General features: G+C 43.4%; 1 protein-coding gene across 19 annotated transcripts in view; it reads left to right on the forward strand.

Moving 5' to 3' along the window:
• RBM33 (RNA binding motif protein 33) overlaps positions 1 to 26,273 on the forward strand; it is a 137,483-nt gene that overhangs the window by 104,563 nt on the left and 6,647 nt on the right. For 12 of the 19 annotated variants that reach the window (XM_063668041.1, XM_063668044.1, XM_054494167.2 and 9 more), the window contains 3 exons: positions 15,171 to 15,380; positions 17,838 to 18,026; positions 26,015 to 26,103. In XM_063668041.1, coding sequence (XP_063524111.1) covers positions 15,171 to 15,380; positions 17,838 to 18,026; positions 26,015 to 26,103 — 488 coding nt within the window. The remainder of the gene's footprint in view (positions 1 to 15,170; positions 15,381 to 17,837; positions 18,027 to 26,014; positions 26,104 to 26,273) is intronic. The other 7 variants (XM_063668043.1, XM_054494166.2, XM_054494168.2 and 4 more) reach the window with 1 other exon arrangement.

The raw sequence follows: 26,273 nt of genomic DNA on the forward strand, positions 1-26,273 counted from the left end.
GAGGCTGAGTCTTAAGACCATAGGTTTTTGTAGTCTGCCCTGTGGTTAATTATATCGCCTTTCAGGTGATTTTCCTTGGTCCTTGTCGTTGTAAGAGAGTGTCTAGTCCTTTCATGGTGGTCCCCTTTGTGGCTGCCGCTGCAGTATGCATGCGCATAGGGAACATTTTCGAAAAGAAATGAGCAGCATGATTCCTGGTATTGTTTCTTACATGATTGTGTTGACTAGGGTCAACGTCTTGGTTTAAAGCTTGAAAAGTGACTATGCAGATTCGAGGGCTCATTGTCGGCATTGCGTTTTGCCATTGGCTGCTCTGAAATTTCTTGCTGTAGAGTATAGAGATTGGAGCCTTTCTCTAGGACTGAGAGCTCACCTGTGCACGCAGTCATGTGATGGGGTAAAACAGTGTGGCTTTGGGTGCAGAAAGACTCCTGTTTGAATAGTTGTCTGTTCTTTGGGACCCTGAACAATCATTTCATTTTTCTGAACTTTAATTTCCAATCTGCAAGTGGGGTTAGTAAGTCTGCTGTGAGGCATCAGTAAATGAAAGCTTCTGGTACACAGAAGGCACTTCATAACTTCCCATTTTCTTTGTAGAATGCTTCTAAGGCCCCTTTTAGAAATAAATTATGTGATTTTATGCCAGATAATAGCAGTGGCTATCATTTATTAAGTGTTTAGCATGTACTCACAACATCCTTCTGAGGCGAGTGCATTGAATCTCAAAGAGGTTATGTAACCAGCCTAGGGCCGCACAACGATTAAGTGGTAGAGCTGGGCTTCCAACTGTGGTTTAATGCTGAATCTTATGCTCTTTACCCTTGTTTATGATAGTTATCTGTTTTATCTGCTGCGTTTTTCATGGTGTTATTTATTTCTTGATTAGGGATAACATTCTACTGTTAGCAGTCCAGATTGATTCGGAAAATGCTTAATGGGAGCTCCTAGGATAATCATGATGATGATGATGATGATGATGATGATGATGATTAGGTTTCATTTTGGTTGCCAGTGCAACTGACTGATAGTGACTGCCTGGAACAATAGGCTGAGAAGGATTTGATACATGAAAAAGCAGCCTTTTTACTATCAAAAAGTTGGTAAGTAACCTCAGCTTTGAATATAGGCCTGGTGGCGAGTGGCTGGGGTTCCATCATCCCAGTTCCAGAACCTGGGCCACTGGCCCAGGAAAGGGAGTGCATATTGTGTCCTGGTTAAGAATAGCCATCACTTGCTACGTGCTGTGAATCTGTCCTTGAACATTTCTGTGTGAATCAAATTAAGTCACATTTTACATTTAAAACTTTGAAGGGAAATATTAGGGTAATTTGAAATGGAAAGAGATCTTTTATGAGGCTAATAAATTTCTGTGTACGTGAATTTACATTTTTTTCCCACTCATTTTACTGTCTAGATTTGCTAGGTGAGATTACAAAAGGAACAAATTAATGCTGCTTATAAGTAGTGTTAGCAGCAAATACTGCTTCTAAAATTTCGTGTGCCTTCCTGACTATTAAGTAAATAGTTCATCTGTAGAATTATATTTCATGGAATGGTTCTCTTTTAATTACTTAGAATATAGAAATATTCTCCATTTGCCCATTTCTCAGAAAGCTATTTTTCAGTGTTTAAGAAACCAAAAGAACAACCTTGTTACATTATAATTTTGTTCATAACCTATACATAATTCCCAGAAAAACAATTCAAGTAATAACAGCAAATATAAAAAGTATAAAATATTTACTTAGTGTAAACTTACTATAGTCATCTAAAACCATTCTGTATGGTTGAACACAGGAAAAAGGAATTAGAACAAACAAGTGCCAGGGGAAACTCTTTGCCTTAGGCGGTCAGTTTCTGTCTTCCTATTTAAGGGGAATCGTATAGTCTTTGAAGTGTTTGCATCTTGGTTTTCATTTTGCATTTCTGTAACCTTGGTTACCTGGCCTCAATGAATCCCAGTTTCCTCATCAGTACAATGAGAACCAACTCTCCTCCCAGGATCCTTGCAAGGATTAAATGTCATAATCATGTACAGTTAGTGGTACAGTGCTTACTCATAGCTCAATAAATCTTACTACCCTTTTAAGTTGAAGGAAAAAGAAAATGGTTTTTTTTTTGGAGTGGCTGTTTATATTGATCTTTAAGAAAACGAAAGCAAATACCAGTTCAGCTGCTTTATTCTAATCAAGATAATGAAAATTTTAAGAATTTGGCAGCAAATTAAGTAAACAGTCCTTTATTCTGTTGGCCACACAGAGAAATGGGAGCAGCACAGAATGCCCCCGCAGGAAAGCCAGCTGTCCAATTGTGATGCTCTTGTATTTCATTTTTAAAAGGCTGTCAAGATGCTGTATGCCGAAGGTCCCAGTTTATTTGTGAGATCATGCTTTTGTGGGGTTGGACTGCATTTGTAAATTTCTTCCCTTCCTACCTTCTCAAAAGTTACTCCCACTTTTGGAATGATATGTATATACCTGATCCCTTTTGTGGAGCTTGGGGAGGTGGGAAAGGGAATGTTTTAATATAATTTTAGTTTTAAGAACAGTAGGAGAAACTCTCATGCGCTCTTTATCAGATTCACCAGTTGTTTACATTTTGTCAAGTTTGCTTTATCCTGGTCTTTTTGTTCATTTGCATGCACAAAAACCTTCTTTCCCAAACCTTTGAGAGTAGGTTGGAGACATGGTGTGTTATGATTCAGCACACAGATACTCTCTTACAAAACCACATTTGTACATTATCAAAAATAAAAATGTTGTGCACTGATACTATCATCTTATCCATAGTACATATTCAGATTTTAGTCACTGGACCAATTATGTCCTCTGTAGCTACCCCCACCTTTCAGGGTCCAGCCAGGATCATGCATTATATTCATAGTGTCCCCTAAATCTGCTGTTTCTTGCCCTTGACCTTTTGAAAGAGCAGAGGGAATGCCCTTTAATTTGGGTTATTTTATGATTCGTCCTGATCGGTTTCAGGTTGTCTGTATTTGGCAGGAACACCCCAGAGGGGATATCGGGTCCTTCTCAGTGCATTCAGTTGGGAGGTTTGTCCAATATTGACAAGACTAACTTTGATGGGGCGGCGGGTGGGTAAAAGTGAGTTTGCCAAGTCCATCCTCTGTAATGTTACAGTTTTACCCTTTGTAACTAGTAAGTAATTTATAGGAAGATACTTTGAGACTATTGAGACTGTGTAAATATCCCATTTCTGATCAAATTTTCACTATTGTTAGCAGGCACTGAAGTTTTTCTAATGCCAACACTCCTGTATTTGTTAGCTGTCATACTCCTGCTGTGATAATTTACACTTCTCCTTCATCTATTTGTTCATTTATTTATGTCAGTGTGGGTGTATGAATTCTTACTTTATGCAATGAACTGTCAGTCATTATTTATGTTGATGTTAGAATTGTACCAGATTGACCAGTGAGAGCCCCTTTAAACTGGTTTCTGTGTCCTTTGATTTGTTGCCATTACTCTTGGAACATGTCCTCACTTTCTGGTGCAAGAAGATGTTCGGGCTCACCTTGTTCCTTCTCTGCGTGGGCTCTGGAATTGGTCCCGCTTCTTGGAAGCTCCAGGTCCTCGGAGTGGAGATCTGGGAGCCAGTTGTGCCCACTGCTTTTGGCTGTCCTGTCTTCTGGGCCTGGTCAGCACATTTTTGATTCTTCTACAGTGAGTTGCAAAGAAAGGAAAATGGCTCATACAGATACTGCTTTTATACTATATTTTTTGAAATAGGTCAGTGGTAGGAATTAGGAAGTATTTTTTGCTATTTTGATTTCATTTTTTGAATTATTGTAGTGGATAGTTCTAAGAATTAAACATTACTATTTAGATATTTAAAGTGAGTCCCTCATCCTCTATAAACCCAAACAAAAGATTGACAGTCATTATTTGCAAATTTTGTTGAGGTTCTAACCTAAGTGTTGATACATGGAAAGGCATGAGACACAGCTGAGCACTGAGTTGAGAGCTGGGCAGAAACGTGCATCACATGCTTCTGAGGCCGCCCATCGCCCTGTGAGAACCACTGGTCTAAGAAGCCGTGGAAATTCCTCAGCGTTTCGGTCGGGGTTAGAATTTGCTACTGTCACTCCTGCTCCTTCTCTGGATGTGCCATGTTTCAGGCCTCTGGCCCACTTATTACTTTGGATCCAGCTCAAGTGGGTCGTCTTCTGGGACGCCTCCCTGGATGGCCACTCCCACGCACACTGGTTCCTCCTTTCTTTGTTCCTCTTCTGCAGCCCAGTCTTCTCATCTGACCGTGTGTTTTCAGAGCTGGCTCCTGATGTTACTGCTACTTACCTGAGTGGGGGTTTGGTCTTTTTTTGTGTGTCCAGGATGTAAGGCAGTTTCAGGTACATTATAAATGTTTACGATATTTAAATACTACGTTAAAAATGGCAACATGGCTTGCACTCTCTTACTGAAATAGCAAGGGAGGAATTAGCAGTGTTCTTACCCCTTTCCCCAGTACTTCTGATGATAAAAGTAGTAGTTGTTTCTGTTGACATTTAGATGATAACAGTAAGTAAGCAAAATTTGGAAAAAGACAAAAAGCATGAATCATTACTAATTCTTCTGGGCATTATTTCATGCAAAAATTTATTATTGCCTCCTGAAAGTCCTCTTTTGTTCATTTGCAAAATGGGATATTTCACATCCTGTTTTGCTGCTATTTGAATTAAGTGGCAAATCTTCAGTGGTAACTTGTTTGTGGTGAAGACCCATGCAAAGGCACAGCCTCCACCTTGTGAGTGTCATTCAGGGGAACCCACGTTTTTAGCCTCTAAGGTCCCGGACAGGAGGATGCCGCTGTTCTGGTCACTTGATTTCTGGCAGAAGGTGACTTCCTAGGATGATCTCTGGCAGCGCCTGGGAGTGGATGAGTAGCAGAGCTAAGGAGGAGCTGAGAGGGGCCAGATAGAAGCGACTCAGAAGTAAGGTTCCCAGTCTGAACCTGCCCATGAGAAGGGCAGAGCTGCAGTTGGATTTCCAACAGGACAGTTCTGGGAAGACCAGGCAGGGAGGGAGACTGAGTGTAAATGGCTTTTGACACAGAGGTGGGGGCCACGAGAGATGCACATTCAGGTGCTTGGGGCAGGGGAGGAACGTGGAGGCGCGGGACAGGCACCTCATGCCTGCCAAGTTGGCTGGGTGGAGTTTGACCTCATTTGTTTAAAGGTGCTAATGAGTGGTAAAATGGCCAGCAGACAAATAGCAGAAGAGTGAAAGAAAAATAGGGCATATAGAATCCTGATTAATCACTTATTTGATAAGACGTACAGTCTAGCATCTTCCTTTTGGAGGAGAAACAGTTGTGCATGAATACTTGTTTTTAAGAGCTTTGAAATGTCTTAGTGTGGGCAGAATTGATAATTTCCAAAGAGAGTACTTTTTAAGCATTCTTAATCATGTGGCCTCTAAACATGGCAAGATAGACCATTGGTCATTAGAGGACGTAAATCATTTTGAACACATAAGAATTTCCATACTCATTAATTTATGTTTTTTTAGGGGTATGATGTTAGGGAGTAAAATTAGCAGGTGAATCAGAAATAATTCACCTTCAGTTAGGAATCAGGATTAGCTCACTCACCCGCCCCAGACAGAAGGGGAATCTGCTTTCTTCAATGTCTTAGGTAACTTCCCTCCCCTAACTTTCAACAGCCTACCCAGATAGGATCCTGGTCACCTGTTCTGCAGAACTTGCTCAGTGCTACAGAGCAGGTCCTTTGGAGCCACTCTTCCAGGGCAGGGTGGAAGGGCCACTTTTCAGAGCCTGGGGCTGCACTCCTTCCTCTGTGAGGGACTGTGTGGCTGGAAGAGCTGGACTTCACACCCTGCCTCATAAGCCACAGCATCTGGAGGTGCCTGGCTTACTTTAGTAATCCTTTTCTTTTTAGACTGCTAGATTTGTGCTGTCGAAATTGGAGAATCCTGGGGTATGAGATCCCCTCAGAGGCTCAAGGCTTTGGTTTGTTCCTTCAAAGGCCAGCTAATTTTGCTTTTTAAAGATCTCCCCAGGCCTAACTAATGTCAGAAAGGTAGACTGTTAAGAGAGAGAGCAAGCACTTGAATAACTCTGCCACGTTCTCACCATACCGTACTAGAAAGTCAAATGCATGTGCTAAGAGAACCCTTTTCTTTCATGAAGCTTGGTAGTTAGGAGATCTGTCCAACCTGGTCTCTCTAACCTTACGGATTTGGTTTTAATTCTGCCTGTGTAGACCTAGTTCCAGATAGGCAGTATTTTAGATGTAAGTGCTCCCCATGTTTTGCATGCTTACTGTTTCAGGGGGATAATTTATTGCAGAGAAGGAAGAGAATGTGAGCCTGTTTATTAATATTTTCTTTTACCCTCTCTTCTTTAATCCAGTAGTCTTCAGAGAAAAAAATGAGGAGCCCTAAATGTATTTATATTTAGAAACTTCGTATAGCATGCATATCATTTATTGTCCACATTTTGAGTGAGCTTTATAAAGATTACAGGGATAGGCCCAGCATTGTTGTAGTTAATAGAAACCTGTTCAATGAGGTCTCTGGACTGTAAGATCAGCAACATTGGCGGTGACAGTGAAGTATGGCCTTATCGAAAGGAGAATTCATAAGAGGCTGCCCTGGGACACTACACCCCTGTCCTTCTGTGTGTCCTGACAATGTTATCTGTCTTCTCAGTACGGAGTATCAAATGTCTGTCATGAGTACAGAAATTAATTTAATGTCACCTGAAGACATGCAATTAATCTTTTAGAGGTTTTCATAATACCTTTACAGAAAGAGTTGCCAGTTTGGCGGATTTGGATTTTGGGGTTTAGAAGAAGATAAAGAAAATTAATTTTTCATCAGGGTTAATACAAGTTAGCAGGGCCACAAAGGCTGAGAAAAATGGTTGGGGAATTTGTCAAGTGTTGTCACTCTAGAATAATGCTGCTTAGCCTCTGATAGGTATAATCAAGAGTTGAGATTTCTATAGAGGGGGGTTAATCAATTTGCTCACTAGTGAATGCAAGTCAGTGATAGCATTTCTTCATGGGGTTTAAGAATGAAAATAAGATTTGATCTGTCAAATTGCAGGAAGCCCTGACAATATCAATAGGTGTTTTTATCTATGCATTTAAACCATTTGTTATAAATAAATTTGTCCTGCTAATGTTGGGGGCTACAGACCTCTTTTTTTTTGTAACGATTAAGCTGATAAAAAGTATTCCCTAAGCTTACTTAATTCAAATAGTGCCTTTTATATATATACAAAAAAAAAAACTAGTCTAAAAAAGCGATTTTTATAGCATTAAAAGGTAATCATTTGTGGGAAAAAAATGTTTCTGGTTTGACCAGAGATGACAAAACTTCTTTTCTCTCTCATGTGCTTTGGAGGAAGTAGAAGATACTTAAAATGTTGTCTGAACCTAGTGTTGTTTGAAGAGTTAAAAAGCGAACACCACCCTGGAAAAATTCAGTTTCAAAGCAAACATACTTTTTATGAATAGAATGTAGTCTGTCACCCACATACAACACTTATATGCGGATGTTAAGATAACAGCCTTCTAAAATTCAATTTGAATCAACAGTATTTTAAAATTTACTTAACTAAGTACTAGTAATTTTAGGATCTCTTTCAATGCTGTAATTATATGCATAATTGTAACCTTATAGAAGACTTATAAATAAATGGGTAGATTTAATTTGGCTTGGTTCTTATTCAAATCTTGTATATGTGTGTGAGTATAGGTATAAAAATATGTAATCAATTTGTTTCTCAGATGTAATCAGTTGAAGAATTTAATTTGTTCCTGGATATTTGTACTACAACATGCTAAAATCAAAAGTCAAAATCAGGAAGTTGTTTTGGTATATGCAGTAAAAGGGAATTGAAAGCATTGTTTCCACATTGATCTGCCATATAAATTGGGCCAAGTGTGAGTCTAGCGCATTGCAGTTCACTCCTCTCGTGGTGCACTCTGCTTGCTATTTGTTCTAAGAGATGACACGAAATGGAAGCTGGGATCGTGATGTTTAATCTGAGCATGTTGGAAACCCAGGAGAGGCCGAATGTCACTGTGTGCCGCCCGTGAGTTGGAGTGAATGGTAAAACCCCAGGCGAAAGCACAAGTTGCAAAGTAGGCAGCAAAGGTTGGGCACAAACGTCACCAGCAATTTCCAGATAGCCGGGTAGCTTGGTGGTGGGTGGCATCTACGGTATCTGGGTAGTATCAAAACCCATATTTTCCTTTCCCCAGCATGGCTGTTGTAATACCTGATTTTGTGGCTAAAATAGGACTTGTCAGTTGATGAGTAATGATTAGGACCACCAAGCTGTATTGGATGCCATTCAGAGTGATGCTTGCCTACTTCTTGACAGAGACTGTAGTATCAACCACAGTATGGGCTGAAGTGTACCTTGAAAGAAATGTCTGTCCATTGGGAAAGGTGAAATGAAAATTTTCTCAAAAACAAAACCACTAATAAAGTAAAATTTGAATGTGATCCACAGAATCCAAAGGGACAAGTTGTTGAATCGAAGAGTCAATGGGAGAATTTGACCTGTGGGTAGAAGTTGTTCACCTGATCCAAACTACATTCCTGGCCACAACCTAGGGATGTGTATGCTGGTTCACATTCTAGTGTGAACTGGAGTAAAACCCAGGAACTTGAAACTGTTCTGTAGAATTAGCTTTTCCTCATGCTAAGTTAAAAGGGAGTAATTATTCTTTTAATTAGAAAAAAAAATTCATTTTTTTCTTACAAAATGAAACAACCTTTTACTTATATTCAAGCCTTCATTGCTTAGCATGATCTTCAGAAAAATTCAGAAGCACAGCATTATAGTAGCCCTTCATTTAATTAAAGTGATTTAATTGTTGATCCCATTTGTTTCAACTCGCTCTGAAAATAGTTTCAAAATATGTTAGTGTAAACTCTTCCCCTGGTTTTGGAGCCGCAAAGATGTTCCAGCGCTTATTGTGTGACTGAAGTTTGTTTAATGGGCACAATGAGGATACTACTACTTACCTCTCAGGGAGGTGTATTAGGCATTTCTTGCACTGCTATAAAGAAATACCTGAGACTGGATAATTTATAAAGAGAAGAGGTTTAATTGGCCCAGGGTTCTGCAGGCGTTACAGGAAGCATGGTGCCAGCATCTGCTTGGCTTCTAGGGAGGCCTCAGGAAGCTTCCAATCATGGTGGAATGCAGAGTGGGGAGCAGGCGCATTTCATGGCAAAAGCAGGAGCATGGTGGTGTGGGGTGGGGGGCGGGGCGTGCACCATGCCCTCTCAATGGCCAGATCTTTTGTGAACTCAGAGCTTGCTTATCACCAAGGGGATGGCCTAAGCCATTCACAGTCATCTGCCCCATGATCCAAACACCTCCCACTAAGCCCCACCTCCAGCACTGGGGATACATTTCAACAGAAGATTTGGGGAGGGACAAAATACCAAAACTACATCAGGAGGACTGAAGGAAAACAATGTCTGTACAGACCCTAGTAGTACATTTCTTGTCCTATTGTAGACATTCAACAGATATGAGCTATGGATTATTTCACTGCCAGTACTAAGTGAATATATTGAATAATACCAAAACTCTTGATGATTAAGATCCCAGGAGTGCCTTGGAAGTTTCCGTTATAAAGTTTTATGATATCATTTGTTGCTGTATAACAGGGTCCCCAACCTTACTGGCACCAGGGACTGGTTTCTTGGAAGACATTTTTTCCGCAGACTAGGGTTGGCGGTGGGGAATGGTTTCAGGATGAAATTGTTGCACCTCAGATCATCAGACATTAGAGTCTTATAAGGAGCTGGCAACCTAGATCCCTCACATGCGCAGTTCACAGTAGGATTCATGCTCCCGTGAGAATCGAATGCTGCTGCTGACCTGACAGGAGGCGGAGCTTAGGCAGTAATGCTTGCCTGCCTGCTGCTCACCTCCTGCGGTGCATGCAGCCCAGTCCCTAACAGGCCACAGACTGGTAGTGAGGGTTGGGGACCCCTGCTGTATAAGGTACAAAAACTTGTCTTGGATATAAGCAGCTCCAGAGCTTACCCAGGCAGGGCTTCTTGCTGCTGAGCAGTTTTGTAGGAAGAGTCTTTCTTTGAAAGTTGGGTAGTCGGCATCACAAGACTCTGAAGCACCCCACTTTCTGTGTCTTCTGGTGTCTGCCTGCCCTGAGGACACTGTGGTGCATATGCCTCCAGGAAGCAAGAGACCACCGAGAGCCAGACCCACTGGGAAGAAAAACCAAGTAGCTGCATCCCAACCTGCCATTGGGACCGAAGAGTCTGTCAGTCCGGGCCCAAGAGCTTCCCAAGCAGGGAGGGGTGCAGTGGCAGGCCCAGGAAGGCCCACCCGGCCCCACGGAGTGAGCAGAGGTGGCACTAGGAGGTGAGGCCTCTGTCTGCAGGGACTCTCTCATCACAGGCCTCATTCCTGCCTTTTCAGGCCATTTCTTAGAAAGTTGCCAATGAGGTGTGACACCGTCACATCAGGTCCCTTTCTTTATGTTGCAAGATCTGCATAAGGAAATTTTAGTTTTTTTTGAAACAGATGAGGAAGGGAAGGGCTTTTTGTAATACCTGTGTTTCTGAACTTTAAATAGAGATCAAGCCTACTTAAAAAATAAACTTTTCCTTCAATGGAAAATAAAAGTTTAGAACTTTATTTTTCAGAGTTCTTATCTGACATTAATATCACCAGAGATAAATTTTCACCAGTCTCTTACCCGAAATAACAACGAAGAGAACTTTTTCTTATTCGGGGTATTTATTGACTCAGTGTTTATGTTCTTTTTTTTTTTGAGCTGGAGTCTTGCTCTGTCGCCCAGGCTGGAGAGCAGTGGCGCGATCTCGGCCCACTGCAAGCTCCGCCTCCCGGGTTCACGCCATTCTCCTGCCTCAGCCTCCCGAGTAGCTGGGACTATAGGCGCCCGCCACCACACCCGGCTAATTTTTTGTATTTTTAGTAGAGACGGGGTTTCACTGTGTTAGCCAGGATGGTCTCGATCTCCTGACCTTGTGATCCGCCCGCCTCGGCCTCCCAAAGCACAGTTAAAAAATTATCAAATTACTACCGTGTTATGTGTTTATCACCCAAATACACATACACATTGTATACCTTACAACACGCAAATAATAACATCCTCCTTTTGGTGCCAGCTATTGTTAAAGTTTCCTCTCTAGACCATCTTGTTTCTAGCTTTGGATTGCCAGGTAAACAGTGGCCAGAGCATTCGTCTTGCCGTCCGTCATGTTCTGTGAACATCGTTCCCTTTAGGCCAAAGGTCCTGTCTCCTCTCTTTCTGCCACGTGACACTTCATGTTGCTGGGCTGAAAGTTGGCCTTTTAGTATCTTAGTGACGTAGCAAGTATGTGTGTACTGATTGACAGTGGCTATAACCTAGTATTCTGATGCTATAATCTCTTTTAGCACATTCAGAACTACTTAACTTTAAAAAGTACAATCTACTATTTACTGATCTATTCACTAAATATTTCAGTGCCTTCTGTGTGCATGAGACATTTTGGTATGGTGAACAAAAGAGATTCACTGGGGTCTAAACCATTGGCTTCTCTCAAGCACTTACAAGATAGCAAATGTGGTCGGCATCCTTGGAGACGTAGTTGGTTAAGCTACCAGGGAGCTGATTTAGATTACTTAAGTTCACACTCTGGAAGTCCTTCTTAGAGAGCAAACCTTCCACAATCCATGCATTTGCCCACCTTAGTGGAAAGGGTAGAAGTTGGAGAATCACAGTCAGTAAGGCTGTTGGGTTGCTGAGTTGTGTGGAGAACTGAGTAGTCTGATGTCCCCTCCACCTAACATGGGCCCTCATGGGACCTGGAGGCTGGTGTGAAATGTTCGCGCTTGTAAAGAGGAGTGTTTTCAGTGGCAGTACAGCTGAACACGTGCATAGTGAATTTATGAATCTCATACTAAGATTGTACTGTCAGGCAACACCATTGCAATAGGATTTTGGATAAATTAATGGTCACTGGTTCTCATGAAAGATGAAGGTATGTGGTATATATTTTTAAATTTTAAAACTTTTTAGTATAGAAACTTTCAAGCATGTATAAAACTAGAGAGAATTCAAATAGCTTTTTAAGATCCAGACTGAAAAATTGTGTACTCAGGATAGGCCCTCCCTGCCTGGTGGGATACCTGCTCACACCTTGGGTAGAAGACCTTGTGGAGAAGGTTTAAGAGGCAAAAACTACCAGCCTGACTTTGGATAGTGCGAGCGGTCTGCCTTTTCACAGTGCTTCCATTTTCATGTGGGGGTTGGGGGTAGTCCCTGTAAGACAGGAGTAAGATCAGCACATTTCAGGCGATGATAATTCACATGATAGAGTCATAGAGCTTTAGGTGGGAGAACCCATCTGGTTCAGTCACCTGCAACCCTGGCTGGACGATAGCAGATGTACACATGGTCCTTTCCTTTGTGTAGTGTGTTCCCTTGATTAACTGGGGGGGTGTTAAACCAGCCCTGTGCTTCTGGGATGAATCTTACCTGGTCATGAGGTGTGATCCCTTTTCCGTGTTGCTAGATTTAGTCTGCTAATATTCTGTTGGGGATTTTTTTTCATGTATGTTTATGAGGAATATTCTTTTGCAGTTGTCTTTTCTTTTGATGCCTTTGGCCTTGTATTAGGGTAATACCAGGCCCAAAGAATGAGTGGGGAAGTGCTTCTGCCTTTTCTGTTTTCTGAAAGAGATTGCGTAAGCTTGGTAGTCTTTCTTCCTTAAATATTTGGTAAAACTTACTGGTGAAGCTATTTGGGTCTTTGTTTTTCTTTGTGAATGGTTTTTAATTCATTGTCTTTACTTCTTAGAGTTCTATTCGTATTTTCTCTTTCAGTCAGTTTTGGTACTTGTGTCTCATGGAATTTGCTGATTTCATGTAAATTGTCTAGTGTGTTGATGTAAAGTTGCTTGTAATGTCTTTTTAATTTCTTAGGGTCCATTGCGGTGATCCCTCTTTGTTTCCTTATTTTGGTAATTTATCTTCTTTCCTTTTTTCTTGGTCAGTATCCTTAAAGGAGCATCACTTTTTTGCTGATCTCAAAATACCAACTTTTGGTTTCACAGATTGTCTTTTTTGTGTTTACCATGCCGTTGCTTTTCGCTGCATCTTTATCATTTTCCTTCCTTCTACTTGGGTTTGATTTCCTTTTTTGAGGACGGGGGACTAGCTTTTTGAGGTAGAAACTCAAATTACTGATTTTAGATGTTTTTCCTTTTTGATGTCATTGCTTAAGTTGCACCCCCTGAATTTTGATGTGTTGTATTTTTGTTTTCATTCAGTTTAAATATTTTTTGTTCAGTGTTTGTATTATTTTTATTTCTCAGCCTAGCTTCCTAGGGGTTGACCCTACTGCTGCATAGCTTAGTGGCCAGCCAGCGCCTGAGACGAGCTTGTGCTCAGGTCTCTGGACCCTGCATGGCCCCCCCGTGGCCAGTTATCTGTGTGTGGGTTGGGGCTTCCCAGGCAGCCATGTGGGGAGAGCCCATCTAGGCCTTCTCTAGCACTTTCCATTCTGGAATTTCCTCATTAGGTTTCTCAGATTTCTGGCTGGTGTGCTGCTTGTTCCAAACTGAACCATGACCAGAGGTCCACAGACCCATGGGCTTCCCTGCGCCTTTCCCTCTGAGGGTGCTGTATGGCCAGTGCTGCTGGGGAACTTCAGGCCTTACTGAGTTTTGGCCCTGTGCTGATGGAGCTGCCACACACTGCACTGTCCTCACAGCTCAGGAATAAGTGCTTCTCCATTTGTTTCATTTCCTTTGATTTCCAGAGTCCTCAAATGTTGTTTTGGGAAATTTTGTCCAGCTTATACTTGTTTTGGAGAGAGAAGATTTGCAGACTTTTTCATGCCACCTGTTCCTGTGTGACATTTTTCATCTCATCTTTTCTTGAGTCCCTGTTACTTTGTACAGTCTTAGCAGAAATCTTAGCTACATCCATCTTGCCCCAATCCGTGTTCCTTCTTTTTGCAGAGCCGTTTGTTCCGTTTGGTCTCTACAAGATAACGTTTGGTAGGAAGAGCGGGACAAGGGTATTGTGGGCTGCTTCTGAGCTGGTTGACCAGGTTGCCCCTGGAGACACTGGCACAGCTAAGCACCCTGTGGGGAGGGTTTACTATCCCATGACTGACAGTCCCTCCCTGTCGATGTTGAGAGTGGGCCTGGTGCTAATAAAAGCCTCTATCTTCCTTTTCAAGTCCAAGCATCCATCCTGACATAATTCATCAGGGCGGTGTCTGCTGTCCTTGCTGTTCTTTCCCAGCTTCCAGCTGTTCTTTGGGAAAAACACTACTCAGTACTGAAAGCAGCTGATAGGCACCACCCTAAGACATTTTTATGCTGCCTGGAGGTATGAACAACATCGGTGGTACAGTTCCAAGGTGTACTTGCCTCCTGATCGATGAACAGACTGTTAATAAAACACAAAAGATAAGATTCCTGATATTTCTAAGGTTCTTCGTAGAGTAACTGCGCTTCTTGGAAATCCACGTACTCTATAGTTGCTAATGGCACTTGTAACTCTCGGCAGAAGGAAGGGAAGTTTCTAGCCAGTATTTTGCGATGCTCTTGGGCGCTTCAGAGCACTGTATTGGAGAGGTCAGAGTATTTGAAGTTCCTGTATCCAGAGTGGGTGGAAGGCGCCATGATGGGTTTGGAAGACTTACAGTCGCAACCAGCGGGAGTTGGGCTCGTTGCCATCTTAGGGTGGGTTGGAATAGGAGTTAAGAGTTTAAAACCACTGCTCATGCAAACTGTACATTTTAACAAGAATGCTCTTGAAAGTGAATAATGCATGCTGAAAGTGAAAATGCGTGTTGGATATGAAGTATTTTGAAGATAACCAGTATTTCATGGGAATTCAACAGCGTTTATTTTAATCGCAGACCTCTTATATGAATACAGTAATTAAAGGGCATCTTAGTGTTTGAAATTTCAAACATATTGTTAGAACCTGACCACTCTCCAATGAGAAATGTCCTTACTGGCTCTAGTGAAATGACAGGTTTCAAGTCACACTTGTTTGAAATGGTTTTGCTTTGTGGATGAACACTGGCTGAGGTGGGCTTCCTAATGCTGGGGAGGAGCGTTTGGTGGAGCAGACACTGAACAACGTGTTGCCTTCTTGGTTTCAGCAGGGAGGAGAGAGCGATGGCTTTTTTCACCCAGAAGGCCAGCCCCAGCGGATTCCCCAGCCTCCAGAAGTGGGACCACAGCCTGTCCGCAAGGTGACGCTGACCAGGGGGGGCCTCCAGCAGCCCCCACATCTGCCAGTGGGGCCCCACGCACACTCGCCTGTCCCTCCAGGGATCAAAAGCATCCAAGGAATTCACCCGGCGAAGAAGGTACTGCTTGTGCCTTGCGCACAGCCCTGGAAACGCGAAGGCCGGTGTGAGGCAGTGTTCAGACACGCTCTGATTTGTAGCGCATGGCACACAGTAATACTCACATTCATAAGTGAACCATCATTTCCTTTGTTCTGGCTTTGAAAACACATTAACATTTTCACCAAAGCCTTTTCCTCTCCTGACTTATTTCACAGAGCAAACCCAGAAGAGCACCCACAGCCAGCCAGGAGTGCGATTGCTTCCCACCACTCTGAACTGTCTACCCAGCAGCACCTGCTGTGCTCTCGGGACAGCGCCTGCTGCTGCGTGTCAGCACGCTTTCCTGCCTCTGTTCACTGACTCACCAGAAATGTTACAAATGTAAAATCAAATGCATGCTCATGGCCCCAGTTCAGACAGGGGAAACTAAGGTCTTTGGAAATGAAGTAACTTGCTCTAGGCCACAGTTCCCAGCTCCTTAATCCTTCCCTTAACCCTGGGGATTGGAAGGAGCTTCTCTGAGCTCAGGCTGTCAGGCAGGAAGCAAGGGTGCTTACCATCCCCCTTTCTGTTGGAGTGACCGTCTGTGCGCTAGGAGCACATCCTGTCATGTTGTACACAAGTGACAGAGTGCACTTCCCCTCAGCTTCTAGTGAGGCATCTTTCTGGCTCCCCAAAGTCTTGAGAGTGAAGTGCCCTCTTGGTGCAGAAGCCAGTAGCACCTGTTGGGTGGAGCGATGCAGAGGGAGACCTGGGCGCAGCCCTGCTTTGCGCTCTGGAGGACAGCAAGTCTGCCCGCTCATCCTCCCTCGTCATCTCGTCACTTTGTCACTTTAGAAGTAGTGTTACTATTAAGACTATTCTGGCTCCTTTTGAAGTATTTAAGTTACTTCGTCTTACCTCATAAAGACTTCATGATATAAGAGCAAACAAAATTCCATTTTGTACTAGAAAACAGGTGTGTGGACAGATTCAGTGATAACGCCAGTGTTAAAGTGATGGATTCTTTAAAGATTGCTGCAGTCTGAATTTTCTTCCTTCAGGTGCCATCCCTGAATATATGATGAGAAAGGCCTTAGAAACACGCCCTCCATACACGCACACACAGAGCACACTTGAGTTTCTTCAACTTAAACGTAAATGCTCCTGTGAATGAGGATCATGATGTTTCCTATCTTATTTAAGCAATTCTGAGCATCTTATAAGAAGATGCATTTAAAAAAACCTGGTGCTTGGTGTATATAAGTAGGCATTTGTTAGAGATATTATTGTTAATATCATAACTTACTCTAGTTAGAACAGAAGACTAGTTAGTTACTACTGATTTCCAGCCAGGGTAACTGTAACTTGCAACTTTTCATGTGCATTTTCCAGTGTGGTTTCTCTTGAAATAACCCCTTGCAACTGTTTTAAAACTTACTTCACAGGCATAGTTTTGCTGCCTTCTTCAGAGTACTAAGAAATGTGGAGGTTTTCTCTTCGTTTCCTTTTGTGTGTGTGCACACTCATGTCCTGAGGTTCTATTCTAGTTTCCACCTAACTTTCTGCCTTTTTCTGTGATGGACTGGGAGGCCACTTTTGCATTCTGCCCAAACTCCCCAGCAGAATTCGGGTAGGCCATCTGGAAACCTAGTGCCGTCCATCTCCACCCGGCCTTCTGCGCTTCACCGCTGTCCTAGGCTACACTGGGCACATATGTTCTCTCTGACTTTCTAATCTGGAGAAAGTGTGGGAAAGTTCAGCAGTTTCCTCTTTTTTAAAAGTTCCTTGAGCAGTAGCTTTGAACCCTTGGCAGCTTTTAAAAATGATAATGCTTGGGCCCGCCTTAGACCAGCAGAATCATACTTGGGGGTGCCTGGGTCCTCAGTCACAATTGTGTTTTGTTTCTTTTGAAAAGCCTGCAGACGATGGAAATGTGCAGCCACGGCTGAATTTCTGGTTGCAGAATCTGCCTGGGAGGGTTTCAGGGTAGCAAATGTAGTCTCTGCCAGCAGAGTCAGGTACATGATGCTGTGGCTTGTTGTGACTGTAAGGTGGACTTAGCACTGTGCACAACAGGTCCTGCTTAAACCAGCCTATGCTACACTAGGAGAAATGGGGGCTCTGGGACTCTCAGGACAGGATCCAAATTCTTAACTGTCATTTGCAGCAAGTTTCTCAGCCCCGATGGGTGCCTGATCTACACAGAATGATGATGACACAGAGTGCCCACCAAGCACAAGTGCGTGGCCCCTGGGGAGGTGCAGGCTTCGTCAGCTCCCTCGTCTTCCTCCGCCTATACTTAAACTTGCTGGATATAGTTGTCTCATTTAGTTATTAAAACATTCTCTGATGGTGGATAGAAAACTACAGAAAATCCTGTAGCTCATGGTATATTTTGATGGATTCTAAGTTATTTGTTCACTTTTATATCTTAGTGACTATGGAAGAAGCTCAGGCTTGAAACTCTGAATGTATTTCCTTTGTTGTCACCAGGCCATCATGCACGGACGAGGCAGAGGAGTGGCCGGTCCTATGGGCCGGGGGCGCCTGATGCCAAACAAGCAGAACCTGCGGGTGGTGGAGTGCAAGCCCCAGCCCTGCGTGGTGTCTGTGGAGGGGCTGTCCTCGTCCACCACGGATGCCCAGCTGAAGAGCCTGCTGATGTCAGTGGGACCCATTCAGGTAGCCGCCTGGGGGTGGCATCTGTGCCACGGGTGGTTGTGTCTCAAGACAAAGTCATTTCTTGATTTAAAACACAGTGCCCTTTGTGTTGGCTACTTCATATTAAAATAATACTTGGGAAATAAGACAGATAACCTGTTGTGCATACTTAATATCAGAACATTTGCCTCAAACGTTTATTTTGAAATTTTCAGATTCTTAGTTACAAATTTTAAGAAATAAATACTCCAACTGAACAGATTATCCTTTGAGATCCTTATAATTGTCATAGAAGGTTCACACTTGCACACATACATACAAAATTTTTTGTTCTATCAAATGACTTGTTTTATTTGTATTAACATTACATTTTAAAGTATTTAGCCTTCTTTTCCTTGCTTTCCAGAAATAGCTTCATGTGCTAAATAGCTGTGACTTGGTTTAGATTTTACAAATATGACAGTATCTTGGACTGTATCTTCATCTCTTAATTTAAAGCTGGCTAACTCTAATGCTGAAACATGCCTGCTGAGCTGGCTGCAAATGAGATGCATGAAAAGGAACACAGTTCCAGGTCCATTGGAAACAGGGTTTTTCCACGGAAACTCCTGGTCTGTGTAGGCCCAGAGCCCTGTAGCCGACCCAGCGAAGAAGCCACCTGCTTGTTCAGTCTGATTTCTGGCCTCCTCATCAGGTGCCACCTGTGGTGCCCATTGCTTGTTCAGTCCGATTTCTGCCCTCCCTGTCAGGTGTCACCTGTGGTGCCCATTGTTACCATTGCCATGCACCCTGCGTCCCGTGGCGGGATCTGGTGTGTCTGGGGGCAGAGCACTTTGGAAATGGACGTTTTTGGATGCACAGAGTACATGTCAGAGTTCTGAGGAGTCCAAAGTGCTTTCTTTCAAGAATCTCACAGCCTCTAGCTTCATGGGTGAATTTGGAAACATGTTAACACTAGGGTTGATACGAGTAATTAATGTACATGTTTTAGATCTCCATCTGCTGTTGACAGTTCCTAAAAATGAATAGATGAAAACTCTTTCAGAAACATGCATGTTACTTGGGTTTAATTGCTGCCATCTTCATTACTGGCTTCCTGGGGAGATAGGTTTCATTTTTATTGGTGTGTAGTAATGGAAAGTTAACCCAAAGCCTTGGCTTCTGTTTGTGATAGAGCGGGCTCCCTAGTGGTGCAGTTATGAAGCGTACAGTTTATGTTTAAGGATATTTCAAAACAATTGATCATAATCTGGATTAATTTGCAGGAACACAGTAGACACTAGAGCATTTTAGGTGGATTAAAATGTGGTTATCCTAATCTGAGATTCTCAAAATAAATGGCGATGGAGAATTCTGGTTCAGTAACTGTGTAGCAGTGAGTCCAGATGAAAAAACCCCAAGCCTAGTCTGTTGTGAGCCACAGACGGGTGCGCTTGGCGAGGCGCACGTTGAAATTCAGGGGAAGTGTGTGGCCCAGTGTCCTGCTGGTCCTCCTGTCTTTGGGGCGATCTGTACTTTCCTGTGAGCGGAAGGGTTGCATTGTTGTTTTCATATGTTACCTGCTACTTTTGTGGACTTTGCTTCATCATGTGTAGTCTTGATCATTTTCTTGAATATTTTTGAGTGTAATCGAGTTGTCAAGATCCATACCTGAACAGCAAGTACTGTTTGCTTCTCACAGCATTTGAGTGAGGCTCAGAGCCTACATTGTGAGAATATGCTTGGAGTCATTGCCAAACCAGCTAACTTCTGTCTTGTCTTTTAAATTGAATTTTGCATTTTGTACTGTGGGTTTGTATAGACCTCTTAAGTGGTCTCTTTTTTCTTCCATTTGCTTCCATTTCCTTCGAGTGCTGGGATTACAGGCGTGAGCCACAAATATTTTTTATCCTAAATGTTTTGGAATAGTGTCGAGTCTCTGTCTCTTTGGGATATGGCACCACCTAGTGTTCACTGGTGTAATGCCAGGTGGTGTCTACACCAGGAGGACCTGTATTCATTCCTTTAGGCCTTTTAATTGTAGAAAATTCTAGTAACTGCATGTTATTTTTTGTTTTTGTTTTTGGAGACGGAGTCTCACTCTGTTGCCCAGGCTGGAATGCAGTGGTGCGATCTGGGCTCACCGCAACCTCCGCCTCCCGGGTTCAAGCGATTCTCCTGCCTCAGCCTCCCGAGTAGCTGGGACTACAGACGCGTGCCACCACGCCTGGCTAATTTTTTGTATTTTTAGTAGAGACAAGGTTTCACTGTGTTAGCCGGGATGGTCTTGATCTCCTGACCTCATGATCCGCCCGCCTTAGCTTCCCAAAGTGCTGGGATTACAGACGTGAGCCACTGCACCCGGCTGTAACTGCATGTTAACTATACTTTTTAAACCCATGGAATTTGAGAACTTTCTCAGTGTAGCAGTGATGTGGTAGCCAGTTTTGTTCTCAGATTAGTGTTTTACTTCCTTAAACTACATTAATAAGCCTCACCAGAAAGTCCATTTCAAAGACATTTATCTATAGACTCAAAGAGTGAGGAAGAATGAGAAGATTTTGTAGAAATGTCATAACCAGAAGATGGTCTTCCAAAAAGTTTCAAACTGTAACCATGTTTCAGAAATTGTAACTTGACAAGAACTTGATTCCTCGAAGACTAGATATTTTTTTTTTCTGTCTACTCATAAACCACATATGAACTCTTTCGTTCTTCCTGGGTGTCATCTGGAAGGAAGTGAAAGAAGCAAGAAACCGTCATCTGTGTTTCTTGTGGGAAAGCACATTAAAGCAGCGGGAAGAAGGGGAGTGGGTGCGCAGCCTCCCTGGCTGGGCCCTAGTGACCGACTTCTCCCGAGTCAGCTTTGCTCCCAAGGCCAGGGGGGCTGCCGTCCCCCAGAGGCTGCTGAGGAGAGCCCTCGGAGATGCAGCGCAGGAGCCTCTCCCTGACACTGCTGATTTGGGGGTAGGCATAGAAACATAGAAAATTCCGCTCAGAGAAGAATCTGCCCTTTGCAGAGCAGATCTCAGCCCGCCGTGGAGGCCCTGTGAACTCGGTGGAAGGTGGGATCATCTCGGCGTCTGACTGACCGATTCTGCTTCTGCTTCTAAGATAAAGTGGATCGCCGAGAAGACAGCCCCTTTACGTCTGGTTCTGACTGCAGGAAGTCCTGGTTGGTGAAGTAGAAAATGTTGGAATCTTGAGTGAGCAGCTAAGTCGTTTTGAAGTTTGGACAATTGAGAAAGAAAACACTAAGCAGTGTCAGACACGGATTCCAGAAAAGCCCACGTCACAGGCTTAAAGAACAGATGTGTGTGGGCACATGATGGGAAGCCACAACGGAAAAGCTGGTTAACTGGAGGCTCTCCCACAGGGTTTTGAGAACACGGTTGTTAATCATTCCAAAAGGAGGAGGAGGATTGAAGAGACCTGTGTGAGAACGCAGAGCTTGTTTGTGCTTTAGAGGAGAAGCATGTGTAAGACAGGGAAGATGGGACAACCAGGAATGAAAAGGCAAAAGGAGGGGTCTGGAGACGTTTTAAAATTAAACCAGAGCAAAAGGAGCAACGCGCCCGTAGTGATCACATGGATGTGCAGGAGAGCCCACACGTTGAAATTCAGGGGAAGTGCCAGAATTGGTGTCCAGGAAGACCCAGCGTGTTATGATAATAGATGAAAACATGAAATGGGGCAGAAAACTCGGTGCAGGCTGGAGTTGCCCAGAGCACTGTTGTGAACCTTTCTTTACCACTCAGCCCACCACTGGAATCGTGTGCAGGCTTCAGGTGCCCTATTTCCAACAGGAGGTTGGTCGCACAATGACCTGTGTGTAGAGGGGAGCCCCATGGGCCAGTCCTGCACACCGTTCCATACAGAAATGCTTAGCAGGCTCACTGAGGCTCTGCAGGGGCTCTCAGCCCTTCCTGCCAGGGAGTGCCTCCCCCACCCCCTCTAGTGTCGGACTCTGTTCTAGGGTGGGGCTCAAGAATTTACATCTCTCATGATTTATAAATTGGGCTTATTTTAAGCAGTTTGACTTGTATTTAAAAGCAGCTGATATCTTTTTTTTTTTTTTTTTCCTTTAAGTGATTCCTTAAGGTGCTAGAATTGTTGGCCAGAGGGAGAAAAAGAGCTTGGTGTTTAGGATTGTAGAATCAGTTGTAATCCTGTAACATTTTAGTTATCTTTATACATGCATGCACACGCACAACCACAGCCATGCACAGACATGTACACACATGCACAGACTCTTCCTCAAAAGAGGAAGAACTTTTCATGGGGAAAAGAGGCGGGTTCTGAACAACACGGAAGCTTTTCGCTGCCCGGTGGCGTGGTTGTTGATTCGATCTTATGGTTCTGGATGGGATTGCTGGGTACAGATGTGGGAAGCTGCCAGCTGAAGTGTATTCTTTTAACTTGCATTTGCTACTTATTTATAGTAGCCCAGTGAGATTTCCTCAGAAGTTGTCTGAAGATGTCTCTGAAAAATGAAAAGCCGATCAGGGTGAGAGCTGGTGTGCCAGCCTTCCCCCTCACCCTGCCAGTGCATTATGTGGGGGCTGGGGGTGAAGAAGGAGGTCCTTACATAGGCCAGTATGTAGACTTGAGACAAATTCTAACTTTTGGTTTGTTCTGGGTGAAGAAAAGTTTTAACTCTATGATAGCGTGTTGCTGAGTCGTGTAGACGTGTATATTTTCACAGTGGAAGCTGGCGACCATGTCTTTAAGCTTTCACTGGAAAGTTTCTTTTCCTCTGCTCCTAATAAATCATGAATACTTGTCATTTTGGTAGGTCAAAAATGGTTGAATATTGACAGTTTCTACAATTTAATTTTGTATCTAGAAAACAGGGTTTATTTGTGAAAGAAGGTACAAAAATGTAAGTAGAGAGGGTAGACAGGAAGCAAATTTTAGGGCAGCACACTTGTTCATTATGTTGAGTGTCTGAAAACCAAGTCATTCCTCTGATTGAAGAATCTCACTGGAAGTTAATGCTTTCTTCACAGATAGCTCCTCAATCAAATCGAGGTTTTTAAGCTACATAGATTACAAGTAAAACCTGATACCAAATATTGTACGATTGGCAGCCTGATGCCATTTCACATTGTGAAATTGCCCAAAGGAAATAAAGTCACCACATATATCTAGAAATGTTATTTCCCAAAAGAACTGCATGATATTTTTTTTTTTTTCTTTTTTTTTTTGGAGACAGAGTCTCGCTCTGTCACCCAGGCTGGAGTGCAGTGGTGTGATCCTGTGATCATGATTCACTGCAACCTCCACCTCCAGGGCTTAAGGGATCCTTCCGCCTCAGCCTCTTGAGTACCTAGGACTAGAGGTGCGCACCACTGCGCCTGGCAAATTTTAAATTTTTTTTGTGGAAACAGGCTTTCGCTTGAGTATAGTACTTCCAAAATCCAGATTCTATCTCTGAATTGCAGAATGTTGATCATTGTTTTATGATATATGAAATTAATTTTCCTTATCCATTCCTAATGAGGGAATTTTTATATTTTTAGACAAGGTAAGTTTAGAGAAGGTCCATTATTGTAGTTCTCACAGTAAGCTCTGCTGCAGTATTGGCAGCTGTTGTGTGAAACTGTTTCAGTCACTTTTGGGCATTGTTTAAACCCCCCAGGATCCTGGAGCACTGAGCATGCTAGCGCTGTTGCCGGAAGAACGGAGAGAACCCCGGAGGCACGGCTGCAGCAGCTCTAACCTAGGTTAGGGTTAGGGTTTAGGTTCGGGTTAGGTTAGGGTTAGGGTTTAGGTTCGGGTTAGGTTAGGGTTAGGCTGGGATGGACAAGTGACACTCATTCCACACAGCCCCTTACCTGGGAACAGAACAGATAGCATTTTCTCTTTGGAAGTTGCTCTATTGTTTCAGTGACTGAATATCATTCACAGGCTAATACACAAAAGGGGTGCATGCTGAAATATGAGTCTGACAGAGACCTGGAGAGAAAACAGGTCTCTGTCAAGAAATACAGGCGGAATTTCAAAGTCCAGAAAGCCATATTGCAAGCCATATTGCTGAGAATGTATCCAGGAGACCACGTTGTGGGGCTTTACTTTTCCTGTTGACTTAATGACAAGTGAAACTATCAAGGAATTTCTTTTGTATTCATTTTTTATTTCAGAAAGAAGGGAGAAAGTCTGATATTTTACTGAACTTGTTTCAGAAAAAACAGACCAATTCCGTTACTGCCTCGTGGGCTGCCTCATTGCTGGCCTGTCTCAGTGATGTCCCCAGACCAGGGCCGATGCTTCTGGGGTAGCCTGTGCACAGGCCTTCTTGATGCCCTTGAATTTGGAGACTTGAACCTTTGTATTTCTGTGTAAACGCTGTTGTAGAAGCACTGGAAGACACCTTTTTCAGGAGTGTTTGAGTATTCTTTTAGAGCTCTGCTAGTCTTGTTTACTGATAGACATTCTATAGTTATTAAAATGGGGAGCAGTTATTTCATATACAGTGTAACTTTTTAAAACACTTTCCAAGTCACTGATGTTTTTAGCTGTTTACTTCCATTGTAGCTCTTTGACATGCTTTAAAATGAAATGACCACATGTGCCTCAGTATTTTCAAGGGATCATGTGCTGGTAGTTAGTTATTTTCTCTAGCTATTCTGTTTCACCGAACAGAAACTCAGACACATCAAATAGTTTCTGGCCACCAAAAGTGCCTGCTGAATGCAGTCCTTCAGGACACTGTTTGCTGGTGCCCATGCCAGGAGCTGCCCAGGGACACCTGTTCTTAGAAGAATCGGGCACCAGGCGCGGTGGCTCATGCCTGTAATCCCATCACTTTGGGAGGCCAAGGCAGAGGCGGATCATGAGGTCAGAAGTTTGAGACCAGCCTGGCCAACATAGTGAAACCCGGTCTCTACTAAAAATACAAAAAATTAGCTAGGCGTGGTGGTGGGTGCCTGTAATCCCAGCTACTTGGGAGGCTGAGGTAGGAGAATCACTTGAACCCAGGAGGTGGAGGTTGCAGTGAGTCGAGATCATGCCACTGCACACCAGCCTGGGCAACAGTGTGAGACTCCATCTCAAAAAAAAAAAGAAGAGACGGGGGCTCCTGTGCGTGCTGCAGACAGCGGGCACTAAGTTGACTGTGTCCTGAAGTAATTGAGAAGAACCAGACTCTGGAGCTCTGAGTTGCTTGAGAGTTCACAGAGCACCACTGAACAGATCCTCAGATCACTGTGCTCTCCTCCTGCCTGCCCCTCCCAGCCCTAGATCCTAAAGGCTTAAGAAAGCAGAAAGCAGCTCCCCCTCTTCCTCAGGCAGCAGATTTGAGGACTAGATGTAAGTTTCGCTTTGCAAACACTTCCTTTGTAAATCTTTACTGGATTCATCATTTCTTTCGGCCAGTCTTCATAAATTCATTTCTTTTTCACTGGCATTGTTTTAGGCCAGTGGGTGGCGACTTCATTTCAGATACCACCGTTTAAGACTGGTGTTCACAAACTCTGAAAGTACAAAATGTGACCACATTATGCTGATGTCTGCCCCAGGCACCACTGCCGTCACCGTGGCCCAGCCAGATGTACAGAGATGGTAGACTAGGGGCCATTGCCTGCTGTGGGCTGTGGGGCCCCCATACCAAACAGTTTCCTCTGGTGTGATGAGTCCTGTTCTTAAAAAATTCATGGGGGCCCCTATTAAAAATCACCTGATAAGAAGGTATGAGAAGAGGAGATGTCTCTATCCAAGGGTACCTGCTACCAGGTCTCCCAGAGCAGGTTGGGGCAGCTGATGGGGCCAGATGATGGGAGGCCTTAACACTAGGCTTGGAAGATGTAACTGTTGCTGTTGGGAATGATTTAGTAAAGCACTGTTTTGGAATAGATTATCTAGATAAGTAAGAAAAATTGCCAGGGAGATAGAAAGGAAAATCAATTAGTTTGTTCCAAATGTCTGCCTGGACTCATTTTGTGTTAAAGCTAATAATGTTTAAATATATATATTCATATTTTTTATTGTCATTTACAACTGATATTAAAGTGTTTGTTTTCTTCCTCTAGAGTTTACAGATGCTTCCTCAGCAACGGAAAGCCATAGCTAAGTTCAAGGAGCCAGCCCACGCATTAGCATTTCAGCAGAAATTCCACAGGTGACCAGTGTGTTCTGTGTTTGTGGTGATAAGGGGGCGGGAGCAAGGGCCTCCTTCCTGTGCCGTCCCATCCACCATGGTAGCAAGCGTGTGTCCCCACCTGTTCCTGTAGAAGGACACTAGGGCACAAAGCGCAGACGATGATCCTGTCATGAGGCGCGCGTCCTTTT

The sequence above is a fragment of the Pongo pygmaeus genome, chromosome 6, assembly GCF_028885625.2.
Source record: "Pongo pygmaeus isolate AG05252 chromosome 6, NHGRI_mPonPyg2-v2.0_pri, whole genome shotgun sequence".
NCBI lineage: Eukaryota > Metazoa > Chordata > Mammalia > Primates > Hominidae > Pongo > Pongo pygmaeus.